The sequence below is a fragment of the Cryptomeria japonica genome, chromosome 11 (genome assembly GCF_030272615.1).
Source record: "Cryptomeria japonica chromosome 11, Sugi_1.0, whole genome shotgun sequence".
Classification (NCBI taxonomy): domain Eukaryota; kingdom Viridiplantae; phylum Streptophyta; class Pinopsida; order Cupressales; family Cupressaceae; genus Cryptomeria; species Cryptomeria japonica.
In genome coordinates this window covers 444,760,306-444,779,675 of record NC_081415.1, presented here as the reverse complement: position 1 = coordinate 444,779,675, position 19,370 = coordinate 444,760,306, and the positions used below count along the sequence as shown (strand labels likewise).

At 38.5% G+C, this 19,370-nt stretch overlaps 1 protein-coding gene across 11 annotated transcripts in view; it reads right to left on the bottom strand.

Annotated features, from left to right (window-relative positions):
• Nucleotides 1–19,370, bottom strand: part of LOC131041418 (serine/arginine-rich splicing factor SR34A) — a 143,292-nt gene that overhangs the window by 24,192 nt on the left and 99,730 nt on the right. For all 11 annotated transcript variants that reach the window (XM_059213999.1, XM_059213998.1, XM_059213997.1 and 8 more), the window contains 2 exons: nt 16,334–16,380; nt 16,179–16,236 (listed from right to left, as the gene is read on the bottom strand). In XM_059213999.1, coding sequence (XP_059069982.1) covers nt 16,179–16,236; nt 16,334–16,380 — 105 coding nt within the window. The remainder of the gene's footprint in view (nt 1–16,178; nt 16,237–16,333; nt 16,381–19,370) is intronic.

The following is a 19,370-nucleotide window of genomic DNA, read 5'->3' as shown; positions in this document are numbered from 1 at the left end:
ATATTATGTAGGCTTTAGAGGTTTCACTATATCCAACAAAGATTCCATTTCTTCCAGAGGGTTCTAGTTTTGTTATTTTCTCTTTAGGTATATGAAAGTAGACAGGGCATCCAAATATCCTAAAGTCAGCGATATCAGGTTTTATACCTATGAAAACTTCTTCAAGAGTTTTATCTTCGATGTGGGAGTGAGGGCATCTATTTTGTAAGTATACAGCAGTGTTGGAGGCTTCTGCCCAAAGATGAGTTTCTAAGTTTTGATCAAGAAGCATGGCTTTGGCTGCCTCTACAATGGTTCTATTTTTTCTCTCAGCAACCCCATTTTGTTGGGGGTTGTAAGGGACAATGAACTCCCTCTTAATCCCAGCATCTTTACAAAATTCTCTAAAAATGTCTGAGGTGTATTCCCTCCCATTATCAGTCCTTAAGGTTTTTATTTTCCTTTCGGAAGAGTTTTCAAAGAGAGATTTGAATTCCTTAAATCTCTTGAGAATCTCTTCCGATTCTTTACGTTTAAGAAAATAGATCCAGGTCTTCCAAGAGAAGTCATCAATGAATATTACATAGTAAAGGAACCCCCCTAATGATGGTACAGACATTGGCCCACATAGGTCAGAGTGAACTAGCTCTAAAACATTGCTTGTTTTTCTAGAACTATTCTGAAAGGAACTCTTGGTATTTTTGCCTAGGGCACACCCCTTACATGTACCAGAATGATATTGTTTTAACTTAAGCAAACCGATTACTAATCTTTCCATTGAACATAAAGCACAAAAGTTTAAATGACCTAATCTTCTATGCCAAAATTCATTTGAATCTGTAATCTCATGAAGTAGAGCTAGGTTAGATTCAATACATACCTCGTATAAATAACCTTTTCTATGTCCTAGGGTTGTAGCCTTCTTGATGGAAGAGTTTTGTGGCCATACTAGGACTTTACCATTCATGAATGTTATTTTGTACCCATCATCTTCAAGTGCAAATATGGAGATTAAGTTCCTCTTGATGCCAGGAACGAATAAAACTCCAGTGAGTTGAAGAGACATGCCTCTCTTCAGCTTAATGGTGCAAATACCGACGCCTTTCATTGGATGTGCATAGTCATCACCAATAGTTACTTCCTCATCAGTTTCTTCTACCATGGAATCCAATAATTCTCTATACCCAGTGATGTGTCTTGAAGACCCACTGTCAATGATCCAGGTGTTAGTTTTATTGGTTACTTGACTGGAGAGGGCAGAGTAGAATACATGCTTCTCAGAGTCATATTCTTCCCTTTTAACTTTTGCAAATGTAGCTTGTTGTTTGATTCTATCCAGACATCTTCCTGCATAGTGTCCATATTGATCACACCTAGAGCACTGAATGTGAGAGTTGTCTCTTTTAGATGACTTTTTCTCATGTCGGTTCTTTCTCTTCTTGAAATGTTTCTTGTTTTTCTTGTTGGAGTTGGTATTTAGAACATGGAGATCTTCATCTATGTTCTTTTGTTTGATCCCCTTCTTATTTAGCCTTGACTCCTCTTGAAGACAATATGCTCTTAGCCTATCAAATTTCGGATATTTAGCTCTTGCACTAATGCCTTGGACAAATGTCTCCCATGTACTAGGCAACCCATCTAGAGCAATGAGTGTTAGTTCTTTGCTCTGGATCTCATATCCAAGCATTGCCAGTTCATCCCTTAGAGCTAATATCCGCATAAAGTATGCATTGATTGACTCTCCTTTGTTCATACTTATATGATTTATTTCCCTTTTTAGAGCCAGGGTTCTACTTGCATTGTTTATCTCAAATGCACTTTGGAGTGCTTTGAACATATGGTAGGCAGTCTCATGCTTTGTTATTATTGGCATGATGTGATTTCTTACTCCATCGACTATGATCTTAATGGCCCTTTCATTTCCCTTAGTCCATGTTGATTTGTTAGGTTCATTCTCTAGTTCTATAGATTCAACTTTTACGAATGATTCAACTTTATTTTCTTTTAGAATCATTTTAATTCTGAACTTCCATGCTGAGAAATTGTCGCCTCCTTCAAGTCTGTCCTCAAATCTGATAGCATTAGCCATGGGAAATATGATGTTTATATCTTCGGTTTGAACTTCTCAAATTTGAATGCCTCAAGTTCGATCAGCATGGGTCTAATACCATGTAAATGACATTCAAATTTATGTTCAAGTCTGAAGTTATATATATTATTATTATTCTTTTACTGATATTTTTTGTTCCTTCTTATGTCACAGGTTGCTGAAGATAACATTAATTATTTCGATGCCTCTACAGCACTTCATTGACATATACCTATAGGCCATGTCCACCGATCAAGGCATGCCTTGACCGGTCATGTCTTTTGACATGCCCGATCAAGACATGTCTTGATCGGTATGTAATGTCCGTACTTAGTACCTTGGAAAGAATACAAATAGTTGGTGAACTAAGACAAGACAGATTACCTTCTTACCTAATACCTATAAAATACCCTGTTAGTAAACATGCAGCAGTGGTTTCTATTTCTACCCTTGCTGTTCGCAGTCTGCTCCTTTCCCAGACTTCCTTCTAAACTCTTTTCCCTGTCCACTACTTCTCCCCTTATCCTTGGTTGACCTCCCTTTTTATATATCCCGTGGAGGGGAAAGGTTGCATCTCAAATCACATCCTAATATCCATCGCAAAGAGTACAATAAGTCCACAGCATATGGAAGGAAAGGAAGTGGAGGTTGAGGATGATTGGGATGTAGATGGAGCCACAGATTGCATCACTACCAATGCAGCAAAGATCATAATATCCAATTACAGCATAAATGATATAATCAATAGTATGAATCCATTAACATCGCTTGCTTTTCTTAATGCAATCAACATAGATGAATGCCAAGTCAATTATATATTTTATACTTTCCCTTTCACCTATTTTGATAAGGGATAAAGATTGGATGACAAAATAGAGTTGTGTCTGATAAGATCTTATGAAATATGCCAATTTATGGTACTCCAACCTGCAATGTGTTCTTCCTGATATATCGATGTGTCTTATGTAGTAAAAAGTAGATGATATTTCTTATAGCAATATCAATTGTTGTTACTGACTGGGATCCTTTATATCATGCAGTGGCTGGTATATAATACCACTTACAGTGATATAACTGCGGTGTCGAATATGGACGTGTTCCTTGCAACCATAATCTAATGTTATGTCTGATGTGAATTTCTACGCATGTAATTGAGAGGGCCACAGAGACTAATGCTCCAATAAGCCAAGCCGAATTGGATACCCGTAATCAAAACCCCAAAAAACTATATTCCCTTTTTGAATGACGACTGGTCTCTTATATCTCCATCCTTGAATGAGGGGTTACGTGGGATAAGACATATCCCATGTCCTTTGACAAACACACCCTTCCTAACAATTCTGATTGCACCTCTTGAGTTATTGATGAAGCTTGTACTCTTAACTGATTTTATCTAATGATAATCACATTCATTCATGATAATTATCAATTGCTGCACTCTAATCGTTTAGTTTTCCTTATATATCATTGTTACTGAAGATACTATTTTGCTGTCTAGATGCGCCTTTTCGGATATCAACTATAACAGCCTCCTTAATTGATGCTGATAGTAATATTCTCAAATAATCAATGTGCATTAGTTAATATGACGATAATCCCGCTCCTTGGTTTGCTAGATATCATAGTTAATCGCCTTCTCCCGTGACTTAGTCATTATCGTATCATAATTGCTGTTCCTCCATATCCATATCGGCTATGATCGCTATATAATCTAACATCATTATCAATGTAATTGCTGCCCAGTCATACGTTGATTTCCGTCATCTTAATCATTGTCTCCAACATATATTTATTGATACTTGCCAATGCTTATCAATGTCTTAGCATATTGTAAAATTTATTTGATAAATATGAAATTAATATTAATATTTAATAAATATAAATTATATATTAAATATTTTATTATCATTTAGTTCATTATATATTAAATATTGTTTATTATTATCATTTAGTTCATTCTATTCATTTATTTGGTTATATATATATATATATATATATATATATATATATATATATATATATATATATTTTAATTGTATTATTATTTATTATTAAGTTCTATTAGGTCTGATGCATATGGGTTATACAATATGAATTAATAGTCAAACACTTCCGATAATTGATTTATCGGTATTAATAATGATTCCCGTGTTTACCTGTTCTCATCACCGTAAACATTAAAGTTTGGCTTCAAGAGATATTTTCGATTTTGCTAATGGGTTCTCAATCTATTCCAACGCTTATTGCATTATAATTGTTTGGTAGTTACTATATAAATAATAATAAATAATAATCATATATAATAATAATAATAAATAATAATCATAACAAATAATAATAAACATTAATAATTATATATATTAGAGGAAAATCGTGAAGTCTCATAAATGAGATGATTTTCCAATATCATTAAATGTTAATTAATAAATGTTTTAATTATAGTATTTATTTAATCCAATGTCCAAAGAGGGGTTATGACACGGTGCATAGGCACCGCTTCACTTAAGATTACCATATTAACATGTATTATACCGATAACTATCGGTCACGTCATTTAACATGTTAAACCGATTAACAATCGGGGCACGTCAACTAATATAATCATCCGATAAATGATCGGGTTATGTCAAATATAATCATCAGATAAATGATCGGGTTATGTGAAATATAATCATCAGATAGCCGATCGGTATTAATGTGCGATTAAGATGATAACTATTATAGTTATCATATGATAGCTATGATAGTTATAAGTCTGGTCTGATCACAGCATGAGAAATATGATTATAGTATGATCGATTATGCATATAAGATGATTATAACAAGTTCTTTTATTTAATCATGAGGTCTACATTTAAATTGTAGTTATATCGATAAGGTAGATGATTGAATGAGAGATAAATAAAGTCTCTCATTCAATCATTTATCTTACCGACGCTACTAAGTTTCACCAGGCTTCATTTGCATGGAATTTGATGGGAAATCCAAGCACAAAGTGGATTTCCTGGTGGAAATCCACGTCCAAGGCAAAATCCCACCCAACAATCCACACTTGCCTTCAACTTCTGCCCTAAAATCCTTGCATGCCTCAAAATCCTGCTTGGAAATGCATGTATACCTCTACAACCCTCAAGGAAAAAATCCACATTCAAGTTGGAACTTGGCTCCAAAATCCATGAATCAGGTCAAGGTCGGCTTGGAAAATCCACACTTAAGTGAAATCCCCGCCAAGGCAAAATGGTTTTTTGTGAACAAAACGTGTGAAGTGGGATGAAATAAAATTCAAATATGTAAGAAGAAGGCCGACTTGGATTTAAAAGACAAAATCTCTCCAAAACATGTCCAAAAATTAAAAAAGCAAATCCAAAGGGTGATGAAGGCCGACTTAGATTGGAGTAAAAGGCAACATGAAACTGAAAGAAAAAGAAAAACACAAACCTAGCCGACCCGCTTTGCTAAACATGGAGCACCTATAAGAGCAAGATTAGAGAGCATTTTCATAACAATTCAAATCAATCCAAAGCAGAGATAGAAGCGAATTCAACAGCAAATAGAGGTTAATTCAATGCAAGGGAATCAGGTTCAAAGCCAAGAACTGGAATTAAAGGGAAGTGCTCAATGTTTTAAAGGACAAAGAATAACATGAGTTGACATTGAAAGCTGGAAGGGGATGGTTTTTGGAGAAAAACAAGTCATTTATATACAGATCTGAACGATTTCTTCACTAATTTGGGCATTTCCAGATTTAAAATATCACTTCCACAAGGAATTCCCAACTTAAAAGTGCCATTTCCAGATTATTGAAGGAAAAATCAGAGTATTAAGGTTCATTCTTTTGGAAAACTTTAGGAAAGAAATGAAGATCAAGGATTTTGGAAGGGTTTGTGAAGCATTTTTTAATGAATTTTTTATGTTATTTTAACATTAAATCTGTTTCACAATTTTGAATAAATGTCATTAAATTTCTTTTAAATTGTTCAAAATGAGTTAGGAATGCATGATTTTGAACTTTACTTTTTTATCATGATATTTTTGCATTTCACTTGGAACGTTTCAGAATTGACTTAGGATCCATTCATGATTGTAAGTCAGGGTATGTTTTCTTTTCAGGAGTGGATGTCGCATGCAAAGACCGGAGTTGTTTAAAAACAAGCACAAACGAAGAATGATGCAAGCAAGCAAATAAAGTAGGACGAAAAGACGGAGGTCAATGTCAAGGATATCCAAAAAGAAGGATGGCGAAAGACGAAGATGGAAATGTGTAATGATGACCAAGGAAAGCATTTTGAGGAAGCAATTTTCGCTCTTGAGCAAATACTTATGTAACTCTAGAGGAAAAAGGATCTAAACTTGACATCTACATGTCTGACAATCCATCCTTTGGATTGAGTGATGTTTTTTCTTATACCAATCTCTCTTTTGTGTTGATTATGAAGACAAAAAATTGCTCCTTGCACTTAGTTGTTGATGCTTTCATGGATGGGTTACATATGAATACCAAAGAGGTCACAAAATTCCATGGTGAGAATGATATTATGGACGACACTTGGAGTTTTGGTGTGTACCTTTCAAGGTTTGTTGGAGATCATTCTTAGTTAGGTATCCATGCTTGGGATCCTCAACAAAGATTGATGGAGCTTATCAGGAATGGAAGGAATGATCTTTGGAGGGATAAGGATCAAAATTTCAGAATTGATAGTGCTATTATTTTCCTTACCATCCATCTTTTGATTCCATTTTCTCATCTTCAAATGGATTGGAGAGAAATTTGAGGTAGGGATTGGAGCAATAAACGAATAGTCACTCTCGGGAGTGTTCCTTGGCAAAGAATGGATCAGAATTTCAGTTTTGAGCTTGCTGTTTGTTTGCAGCTCAGTCACTTTATGGGTTGCTCTCATTCAAGGTTGTTAGCACATAATTCTTTGTCAAGGAAGTGAATTTTTTCAGTTGGAGATTGCTTGGAAGTATTTCCCAGCCATCTATGAGTTAATTTGGTTCAACAAAATGCTAATCACGAATGCTTACACTTGGTAAATTCATCGGTACTGTTGTTGTCCTTTGTGAAGAGCACTAAAATCAAATTGCACTTCATTGATTTCAGTTTTGAACAAGTCATTCCTGTTTACATGATTACATCAAACCTTCCTAACTGAAAGAGTTCCTTTTATGAAGGTTTGTGATGTAAACTTTGATAGTTTACTCTCAGTGTTGGTTCAAGACATCGAACTTCCACATGCTTTGATTCATCATTCAGTGAACCATGGATTTGGAACAATAAGTGTTTTTGCAAGTCCTCATGGGTGTGTACAGATTATCATAGAGGAGACATATTAGATCCATGTGATGTTAGGTTGGTCAGTTTGTTGAACTCTTGCAAAGGATTGCTTTCTTTTAAGCTTGAAGATTGGAGGAGTTCGCATTTGCAGTTATGACTCTACATGAAACCTTGAGCAGATATACTAAGGATTATGGTTTTGGGTTGAACAAATATTTCTTCCTATTGCCCAAGATCGTTTTATGTGCAGGGATTGCAATTATGGACCTTACCGGGATGCTTCAGTAGGAGATGTTTCATGGCTTAGATTTCAGCCCTTACTATAAGCATACATATAGCAAGCAAATGTGTTATATACTTATGTCCATGATATTAAGATGTAATTAGAATTATGAAGCAGTCAATGCATGGTGCACATAACCTTGAGATCAAATGAGTAATCAATGGCTTATGGACTTACCTTATGTGTTAGTAGGTTATAAACTAATGGACTCGTTATCACTTCTTTATCCTAATGTGCAATATTGATTAGTATCATAATATTTTACAAAAGGATCTTCTGCGGTGTATACTAAAGGATTGGTTGTCAATTTTGATCAAAGTGGCACAGCGTCAACATGGTGGATCTTTTCTAAGATTGACTTGGAACCCTGGGATCACATTAGTCTGCGGTCCAGCAGCTGTTGGGAATGAGAGACAATGTTAGCTTTTTGGAGATTGCTCCTATGTTGCATCGGCTTGGTTCTTACAAAGAGCAATTCTTTGAGGAGTTGACTAAGTTCATGCAATATCTGACTACTCTTCTTCCAAGCGATTTTCAAGAGGTCTCTTATATTGGCACCTTGTAAGAAAGTGCCTTTAGTAAATGGTGCTACAGATCTCCTAGGCTAACTTGGGACCTATTGATGTGTGTTTTATGCACATAACATTTTTAGAATAAAATACCAAGGTAATTTACCCTCTCTTGAACAAAATCACCTCAAATGCTAAGGATAAGATCAACTAAAATGATTCCAAGGTTTCTACATGTCAGGTCGTGACGAGTGGGTAACTCAATGGTCGATGTGAATTGTTGTGTTCACTTGGGGACTTACGCAAATGTTAGGATTATCTTCTTCGATCATGAAGATGCGGAATAGGTGTGCTGACAACTTAGGATTTAACAATGAAGCTCCAGATTTAATTCTTACTAAAAAAAATAGGCAAAAGGAATAGGGTTCAGGAAATCTATTCTAAGCCTAGGAATGTAGGAACTGATGAACAAGTTTAGTGGAATCAAACTAGGCAAGGTCTCACAAACAGGTATTGACACAAGCTTAGTGCAATCGTCTAAGGTTTACTTAAGGATTTTCAGACTATTTCCATCACACATTGACACCATCCAAGTTGATGCTTGTCGAAGGTTGCATAATAATTGAAGTTAAGCTTACTCAAATTTCCAATTGACCACACAAGGCACACTTACCAGCGGCAAGAGGCTGGTGGCATGGATTAACGATTCCACACAAATATATTCAACAAATATTTCACTCAATCTAACATACATGAAAATAAATTCTAATCTAACTTGGACGAATTGAGAACCATGAATGCAAAGACAGCACTTGAAGAGCAAAATCACCAACAATTGAACAATGATTATGATTCAAATAGCTGCAACATATACCAACAATTCTACAAAAACTCTCTCTTACAAATGAGACACAAGGAGGTATACATAGAGTCTCTTACAAAATGGATGGCCAAGATTGATACAAGATCAACGGCCATGATCATGCCAACAAAACCCTAGAATTGCCCTAATTAGGGTTTACACCAAAAATGCCGCCACCAACAAATGGCCCAATAAAAAGATACCTAGTCATCAAATAGGGAATCTTCTACAAGATCCCTCCCTGCATCTCTCTCTCTCCTAGCATACTCCAAGAATCCAGCCAATACAGAATCTAACTCCTCCATGGAAATGTTAAGCAAGGTATCTTGCTGCAAACCAATCACGTCCAACGAATCTAAGCAAGTGTCCAAAGTGTTCTCCCAATCTGGCATGAGCTTTTGCGAACTATGAACATGAATCAACAAAGAGACCAAGTCGTCTACCTGACTCTTCTTCACGGAGTCCAACTGGCAAAAATAAATAAATTTCATCTTGTCCCTTAATTCGGCTAAGTGCAAACCACTAGCATCACTAACATCAACACCCAATAATTCCTCAATTGAGGCAAGGATCTTCATCTAAATATCCCGAATCAATCCCTCCATCTCCATACAGCTCAACTGGGCATTCTCATAAGTTGATCTCTTCACGGCCAATGAACAATACCAGCCATGGAAATCGTATGTCTCCACTGTGCACAATGTTCTCGCTAACCAAGGTGGAATTAGGAATCCTCTTCAAAGCCTTGAGGTGTGGAATAGTCTTCTCCTGAATAGGCCGGAATTCTTCCCAAACTCCCTCCAAATACTAGATTCTAAACACGAGCCCTGTTGTCCTATCGTATGCCTGGACAAACTGAGTAAGGAAATCATCTACCTATTTTCTTACACTTTCAATCCACTTTTCCACCTCCGAGAGTGTATCTCTCGCTGCCTCATAGTGTGAATGTAGTCCATGATCAACTGCAATAGGGGAAATAAGGGTGGGATTCTCACGGCTTATCCCCGCAATATACTCTCTAAGTCTGATATTCTCTTCTTTGTAATTTTCTTTCTCTTCAATTTCTCTGTCTAACCTTGCGTCAATCGCCTTAAGGTTATCACCAACCTCCTAAAACTCTTGCTCTCTTGATATACGGCTAAGGGCAACTGAAGTAATCTGGAAATCCATAGGAGTAGCAATGCCCGTTGTCACGCCTGCAATAGGAACAGCAACCTGCGCAATCCGCATTCCTGTCTCATCTCTAACTATGTGCGACAAAATCTCAGCTCTCTTGGGTTCCTTCTCCTTAGCACTTCTAGCTAGGTAATCATCAATGTTATCAATGGGTTGTACCTCTTATCATTTTCTTACTTTTCTCCATACTTCTCATCAGCCAATCAGGAATAGTGGCCATCTCCATGCCATCATCGAGACACATCTCTCGATCAAGCCCTCTCAATGCCGAGATAACATCATCATCATGATTAGGATTATTCCTGGTCAAATCATATATCTCATTTCCCAAACTAACTTCCAAAAGGACAGTAGGGGATCTCGGCTGATCATCATTCTCATTTGGTGGTGCAGATGTCGCTGTGGCATGTAACTCCTGAATATTCTTTGGTAGTATCACTATGTTGGAACATTGTTGGGTTTCCTTATTCTGCTCTGTTATTTCAATCACCTTAATTGATGAGACACTGAGAGGTGGTGAAGGAATGATAGTCTTATGTTTCTTCTTCTTTACCTCCTCAATCTTCTTTCCTCTAGCCTTGACTCCTCCTAGCGTGTTCTTCCTTCTCTTGGGAGCTTGACTCTCTTCGTCTGCATGAATCCTGACATCACTGATAGTCCTCTGATCATCTTCGGAAGCAGACTCTTTCGGCTTCATCTTTTCATAAGTGAAGGGAACACCCATATCAACTAACTTATTCATCTGAATATCTACCCATGCATGGGAGAAACTAAAGACCTCTCTCATCAATACATTCAGGTCAATCTCTTCTGATTCTAACCAATTTGGCAAAAAGATTGTCTTCTTCATTTCATTCTCATACTGTGGATGCGTATGATCTCTGGCATCTAATACTTGATCAGGAATGAGGAAAAGTCAACACTTCCTCACGAAATCCATTAACATTCTGGACCGCCTTCGTCTCTTCACTGCTTGCTCGTCCATTAGGTCGGCCCAATAATCTTCTATGTCTACTTTGTGGATGAACTTCTCTCCCATAATCCTTCCAACTTTCTTATCTGGATCAAATTTTTCTCTTTTCTTGAAGGTTGCAAATCGATAAAATGCAAGCTCCTCACTCGCAGTGTCGACGGCTAAGGCAGACTAGCAAACCTTCGATGTCTTCCCAACTAAAATAGGGAATGTCATGTCTGTCCTATGCTTCTCTCTTTGAATGGAATCAAACTCTAGAAGTTGTCTCGCCACTTCCAACAAGATCATTCTGTCGGACGGATACCTTGGAAGCCTATAGGGTTCAAATTGAAACCCATGAATCCTAAGGTATGTGAAAGTGGGAAACTGAATATACCACGATCCATATTTCTCTATTAGCTCTGTTGCCTTCTTGGACAATCTTTTGTGGACTCCGCCTTGCAGCATCCGCGTGATGTACATGATGAATACATCATTCACTCTCTTATAATCTTCAATTCTATACTTCTTCTACTGAGGATAACACTCATGACTCTTGAATTGTCCTTGTCCATTCCCGACTTCACCTCTGCATATCAATCCTTTATATGAAACGAACCGTGCAAGCAGGTATACCAAGTAGGAAGTCATGGCAGATGACTTGGACCGCTCTACATTCCTCACCTGAAAGTCCAAATTGTCACTTATGATTCTAGACCAATTTACCAATATCCCTCTAAGACAATCTTGGATGAAATAGAACATCCATCCATCGAATATTGCACCCTGCGGCATCCCCATCACTCTGTTGAGCGAGAATACTAAGTCACTATGCTCCTCTTTGAAGTCTGTGCACATGAGTGTCTTGGGAGCCTTGGAATGATGAAGCCTAGATTCAATCATCCACTCTTTGTTTATCATACTCTTACACGCATCCATCTTCTTCGTGTACCGCTCTTTATATTCATCCTTGGTTGCATCCTTCATATCTCCTCCGCGTGGAATTCCGAACACCTCAGCAATCACATCCTCAGCAAGGTAGGCAATAACAACGCCCTTAGGAGTTTTGATCATTCGCGAGCGAGGATCATAGATAATGAGATCGTGGCCTAAATCTATAATACTAAGCAAGTGAAAAATGAGAGTGTACACGCTTACAACTGTAGGCTCAAAGAACTGTTGAACAAGATGGAAAACCAGCTAGCCGACGGTTCGAAGAAGAGGTGGTTCACGGAGGGATTGATACCCTCACAGCACAAGAAGATGAAAGTAGTGCCTCCGTCCTCTTACGCCGATGCGTACAATCGAGTGATGGACATTGAGAGTGAAAATAAAACCTCCTCCCGAGAGAAGAGGAAGACCTATGATGATGAGAGCACCGAAGGTAGTAGTGACGAAGAATCCAAAACCGTAGGAGCCCTTCGACGGTATATGTGGAGAATGATGAAAGAATTGAAAGCTGAGAAAGGAACCAGCAAAGAAGGTAATGAACTATGGTGTATTGAGTGCAAAAGGGAGGGGCACATGAAAGGTAATTGTCCTAGAAATATGTTCTATGAAATTTGCCAAGTGCTGGGGCATTCAATCAAGGAGTGCCCGTACAATTTGAAGATGAGAAGTACACAAGTACTCTTCACACAGGGAGAGTCCAGCCCATCGAAATCAAAGAATGTATCGCCAAGTGCTTATGGAAATCAACGAGGGCAAAACCAAATACAGTACGACTCCAGAGGACGTCCTATCATACACTGTCGGCAATGTAGTGAATGGGGACACTTTGCGAGAGTGCCATAACAAGAAAGACAACATACAATTATTGTGCAAATGGTGTGGACCAAGTGACCATGAAGACACCAACTGCCCGAATAAGACGAGTATTAATATGTTGGACGTGGAGGAACAAGAGGACACAGTTTTGGCAATCACAAGAGCACAAACAAAGAAGGCGATGTATTCAAACTCTGGTACGGAAAAAGAACAAGCCAAAGTAGAACAAGTGTTGGCGAAGCAACGAGTAACTTCCAATGGAACTGCAAGTATGTCATTGCGGGAGTCAGAGAAGAACATAGTCCGGCAGGTGCTACAAACAACTGTACCCATCAAGGTGGCAGACCTTCTTCAAACTATGTCGCAACTGAGAATGGCAATTGCCAACCCAGTCAATGACGACGCAGTCATCCAGAATAATGTAAGCCACACGAGGAGGAACTGACAGGAAAACCATCAGCTGAAGGGAATGAGTCCAGTGATCCAATGTTGTTGACGGTGAGCATCGGGAGGAAGCCGGCGGTCGTCGAGATGGAAATAATGGGAAAGAAGTTGACAAACACCTTTGTCGATGGAGGCTCAAGAGTAAATGTAATGCCAGAAGACACGTAGAAATGTCTAGGGAAGCCGAAGCTTTGGCCGCCAACCTTCCACTTGGTAGGTGCCGATCAGCACGACATCCAACCATTGGGAACATTGATGGAACAAAATGTAATGATTGGGACACAACAATTTTTCTTGGACTTTGTAGTCATCGGGTTACAGAAGAAGGCGTATGATGCACTCCTCGAGAGGGGATGGTTGATTATTGCCAAGGCGAATCATAACTGGAAGGGAAACACACTCTCGATCGAGAGTGATGGGAGGAAGCACATCATTGACTTGAGGAACCAGGCGGTGAGTGAAGAACTAGCACCCTCGGACTCTTAGTCTGAGGGTGGAGAGTTAGGTATGGACGGGGGGAGGAAAGGCATGAAACCCAACGATGAAGCGTTGCTCGAACTGGAAGATTGCTTTGAGGATGAGACGAGTTCTCTTAATGGATTATTTCACTGGCAGACGGACGATTATGAAGTCTTCCACCCCGACTGTAACATGCTATAGATTGGTGAAATTGAGGAAGTGCAAAGTCCAACAGGCTCAAAGGAATTGTATGGGGCTAGGCCGTATGAGAAGGAGACAAAAAGTTGCAGGAATAATGAAGCACGTCATCTATATGCTATACGAGAGTTGTATGAGAGAAGGTTGTACAAGTTGAAAGCACATCATCCGTACAACAAATCCGTACAACAAATCTGTACAACAAATCCGTATGGAATTTGGAAGCACACCATTTACCTCAAAAGGATCCGTAAGCCTTGCGGAATACTACCCAAACAAGGAGTAAAGACTTGGGGTCAGAAGAGTTTCGTACCACAAATCTGTACAGAGGTGAAATTCAGAAAAGCCACACAGACAAACCGTACATTGGCAGGGTCCAAGGTTGGACGAAGGGAATAAGGCTCAACCTGTACAAAGGAGTCTGTACGGAAGGAGACACGAAGGCATGTAAAGACCAAGACAACATCACATCAAACTGCCAGGAGGAAATTACCACCATACGGACATCAAACCGCCAAGAGGGAATCACCGTACGGACATCAAACCGCCATGAGGGAATCACCACTGTACGACCACCTTCTCCTTGCCATGTACATCACCTAAGAATCGTATGTCCAACTGTACAACATAATTGTGGAATAATCGTACGAACTTCACGATGGTCATTGCTTTGTATTGTACGGCTTTCAGCTCATTCCGTATGGCATGGCAAGTTCATTCATCTCGTATGGTATCACAAGTGCATTCTTTTCGTACGGAACCTAGTGCATCGTTCCCTACTGCCAATGCACATTTCGAAGTTCCAAGGAGTTATTGTCGTACGTCAATTCCATCACATATGGACAGATCATATTGCCCACACTGTACGGAGGATACTTCATCTCATACGAACAAAGCCTATTGTCGACACCGTATGGCCAAAGCATTTCTTTTGCATCGTATGACAATGGTTGCATCCTGTACGGGAACACCAATCACCCGTACATCATCACCCTCAGCCTGCATGTGGACTTCTCATCGTGTCATATATGGTACAATCCTCTCAATGCCATCGTTCCATACAGCAAGGTGGTTTCTTCACGACATGTTGCAGACGTTGGTTAAAGCTCTTTTTTGGCTTCATCAGCATTGTTTTTGGTGTCTTAGAAAATCACGAAAATCATGTGCGCCATGGAATTCCATGTGGTTTTGGAGGTTGTCATGGCGCTGCCCTGGGACCCTGCGAGGGGCGCTGCCCCCACACCCCCGTTGGGGTCGTTGCCCCCAAACCCCTATTTGATTTGGCAGGTACACTACAAGTTGGGGTTGCCCAGTCGAAGTCACTATCTTTCGTTAGTCTTCCCAAATATTACTTGATGTTTGCTTGTCGTCTGGAAGACGACTTTTTCTTTTGGGGGAGATGATGTTGTCGGCATAAATTGCCTATTGTTATGTTTGATAATATTTGTTATCCAACAAGATATTAATTAATTGTATTGAGTGGGTTGTCAATCTCGGATAGTTATGCGTCGGTTGGTTGGCGGTTGTGTACCTCTCAGCAACTGTCGGGTCCTTTAAGTATGTCGTGTACTGTCAAGGAAGGGGGACGGTATTGTCGGATCTGTGTAATCCTTGGCCAACCATCTCTGGTCTTCTTCCCTGTAATGATTGCATGTGCGAATAAAGATATATTTTACTGCCATGTAAGGTATGCATTGTCATGTACATTGTTATTTTCTATATTTGATTTACCAGTTGCAGCAGTAAAAACGTCTTCTTGAGATAATACATTGAGTTGTGTGGGTGTTTTTCAAGACTGGATTTTTCCCTTTCGAGGATTTTTCCAAGATATATCTTATGTTATCTTCTGTTTGGCTTTGTTATTCTTTTGCAATGTGGATTGTAAATACTGTTACTGCATTTATTTTTCTCATGAGAGTTATGTGAAAGTGATATATTTTTCTGCAATTTCCTTTCAAATTTTTGCTAAATGGCATTTCATTTAGCAAAGCCATACCATTCTAGAAAAGCTCACATTTCTTTACAAATGCATTATCAATATTTGGCAAAAACTTTACACAGATTATTTGTGAAAGATTTCGAGAAGGCTATCAAAAGACAATATTCTAATAGAATATAGCATTAGAACATAAAACAGCCTCATGTAAGTTCAAAATAACCATACACTATAATATGCAATCAATACCATTGCCATCACGGAATACTTGAGAAAAACAAACATCTCCAGCTTCACGCATGTGATCCTGGATACAAAAAGCAGCAAATAACAAGAATAGGCTCACCATTAAATATATATATCCAAATTTCACATTTATTTGTAAGAAAAATTTAATAAATCACCTTCAAGTCTTGCCAAGATGCCGATGAAGGAAGCCCATTAACAATAACTGCAATTCACATTTACAATTCACTAAAAGGTCAAGGTCCTCAACAACAAAAGGGGATTAAAATAATAGTATTCACACAAAAGGAACAAAGATTCACATTAAGAGGACAAGTAGCATTAAGGGTATAATTCAAAGAGAGAGAAAATCAAACTTGCCAAATCAGAAATACCACTAGCTGAAACAGCCAAGATAATCTTTGACACGGCATCCCAAGAAATTCTATGAATCACTAGTGTTGAATGTTTGATAAGAGACCATAATGGCATTTTTTAAGGAGAACATATATTCTATTCCAAAGGCAACAAAGCAAGGAAGGAAGATGGCAGCAGAAAGTGTGTTAACAAAAATTATTCCAGTAGCTGACTCAGTGACCATTATTAACACCATGAGTAAAGAGAAAACATTAAATTGGAATATTGAAGGCACCCTACAAGAAGCCAAAGAAAGGGCTATAGAAATTAAACAATTATTATTGCAAGAGTAACCAACAGGCAGATCTACTTGCTAATTCAAGAATTGACATGGATGTGCTAAAATGTAGGGTGTTGTAATGTCCCCTTCCAGCCAGTGATCACTCTTGGTGGAGAATAGCCTATTAAGGAGGCCCGTAGGCTATTTTTGGCATAATTAGGGTTTCCATCTTTCGGGAGGATTTTGAGTGGGAAGCAGTTGGAATCTAGGATTTCTGATTGTGGAGAGTTTTTCTGGGTTTTCAGAGAGCTTCTTAGTGATGGTACATGCATTGCGTTCAGTTGAGGTTTGCATACTTACTATTTTTAGTAAGTAGGGTTTGAATAGCACACTTTCCTAGGTTTTTCGAGAGTTTTCCGACAATATGACATACAACTTCATCCAACTACTCTTCAGTGGACTTACTATTTTTAGTAAGTAACAATTGATTCCGGTTTGTGCCCGAATTAAGAGTCACTTACTATTTTTGGTAAGTGTGGAATTTTTTAGGGTTTCAGTCAAGTCTGGTAGCACCAGCTATTTTTGGCAATTATGTGATGGCTCAGTGACTCAGTTCTATTTCTGGCAGGCATAGTTGAGTTCAGAATGGAGTTTAATGGACTTGGTCATTTATCATTAAAATGACTTAACTTAATATTTTTATGACATTTGGTCTTCAAAATGGTTCATTAATTATTAATACTTTGTCCCAAGTTTAATATTCAATTATTAAATTGGACGACTTAGGAAAGAGGGAAAAATATTCTATTCATAAGGTTTTATTATTTCTCCCAAGTCAGGGGCCGAAAAAAGGAAAAAGTATTTTGAGAAATTACTTGTGGACCTTGGACAAGTTCGAACTTGTCTAGGAGAGGAAAAAATACATCTTAGGCGGCCATATGCTGGTGTAATGAAATGAAATGCAACACTCATTTGGGTGAAATGAAATGTCATGTAATGTGGGCGAATTTGGAGGTGTTGAATTTCAATTTCGATGAGCAAATGTTATAAATAAGAGCTTTGGGCTCTCATTTGGGATATCTTTGAAAACTTATACTGTTATGCTATCAGATTGACTCCAGACTTCTTCGAAGGTGAAAACCTCCTAGGGCTTTTGCAGTTTCGAGTGTGAGACATCACTTCTAGTTGTCGTTCGATCTTGGATTGCTTGGTTTGATTCTTGTGGATAGCGTTTTGTTGGAGAGTTGAGTGTGTGGCGTCTTCTTCCTCTGAAGGGCGCGATTTTTGGTGAAGAGCGTGGCTTTCCTTGTTGGTCGTACTTTCCTTGCAAGTCGTACCTTCCTTTGCTGGTCGTACCTTTTGGTGTTTGTTGTTGGACGTGTTTGGTGTGCTTTGTGTGGGAGATTTTGGTGGTTTTGTCTTCGGCGATTCTAGTTTTTGGGTGTGTGCGAGTCTCCACTGGTGTTTGTGCTTCATTGGTGTGGCTTTCCATAGTTTGTTGTGGTTCATGGTGGCTGATTAGTGGAGTTGCAGCAGGCTGTTCTCTGTCACAGCAGTTTGGTATTGTGGTTCTTTACTCTCTTGCAAAGCTTTTCGTTGTTCTCGTGCTTCTCCTTCAGTTTTATGTTTGTAATAGCTTATATTTCATATTAGCTACCATTTTCAGAATGATTCATTGTAAAGCTAAATGGTAGTACCATTAGCTATCACTGTTCGCATCTTATTTGTAATTCCCACTGCACAAGTGGAAGAGAATGGCTTGGCCGCCTTCTATGTTTTGTAATCAAGAAGTTAGTTCAGTCTTCCCACTGCATAAGCGGTTGAGTGGTTTCAATGTGTAATCGTCCTCCCACTGCATAAGCGGTCGAGTTGATTTTGTTTGTAATAAGTTCTCCTGCTGAAATATTGTGGTAGAGTTGATTTTGTTTGTGTTGATGTTTCTCCTTGGCTGGTTTACCGCCAAGCCTTTTGGTTTTATATCCCGCTGAAAAGTGGAAGGGGCCCAAATTTGTAATCAATTTCAATTTTCAAGCATCTAACGATCCCGTCAACACTGTATGCTCTCACCCTCCCAGATTGGGCTCTCGGTGATCAAAAGGTGGAAAGGGTTACTTTCAGCAGCATTGAGATTATGTTTCCTAACCTTAACGGGTGCTTGAAGTGTTTGTTGTGTTTAAAAATCAAAAAAAAATTATTGAGGATATTTCAGGTGTGATCAAATCCCAAAGGCTAGGATGGCATTTCTTCCTTCTTGATCCAAGATTGCCTTGCTATGAGGAGGCAAGAGATTGACAGCTAATAAAAGGTGATAAGTGGGGATTTTTTTTCCAAATTGTGAAATACATAAAAATTATACAAAAGATAGTATAAAAGGAAAGATTGGATTGGAAAATAAATAATTAATAGTTGATCTGAGAGCGTGATAAAGAAAATCATAAAGTGCATTACCTTGCCCCTTGATCTCTTCACATAGTGGCTAATAGGTCATTCCAACCTTGCATTCATTGCCAAACTCATCCCACCCCTTCACTTTCGATTGCCCCTCAAATAGTATCTCAAGGCATTACCAACACTGGTGT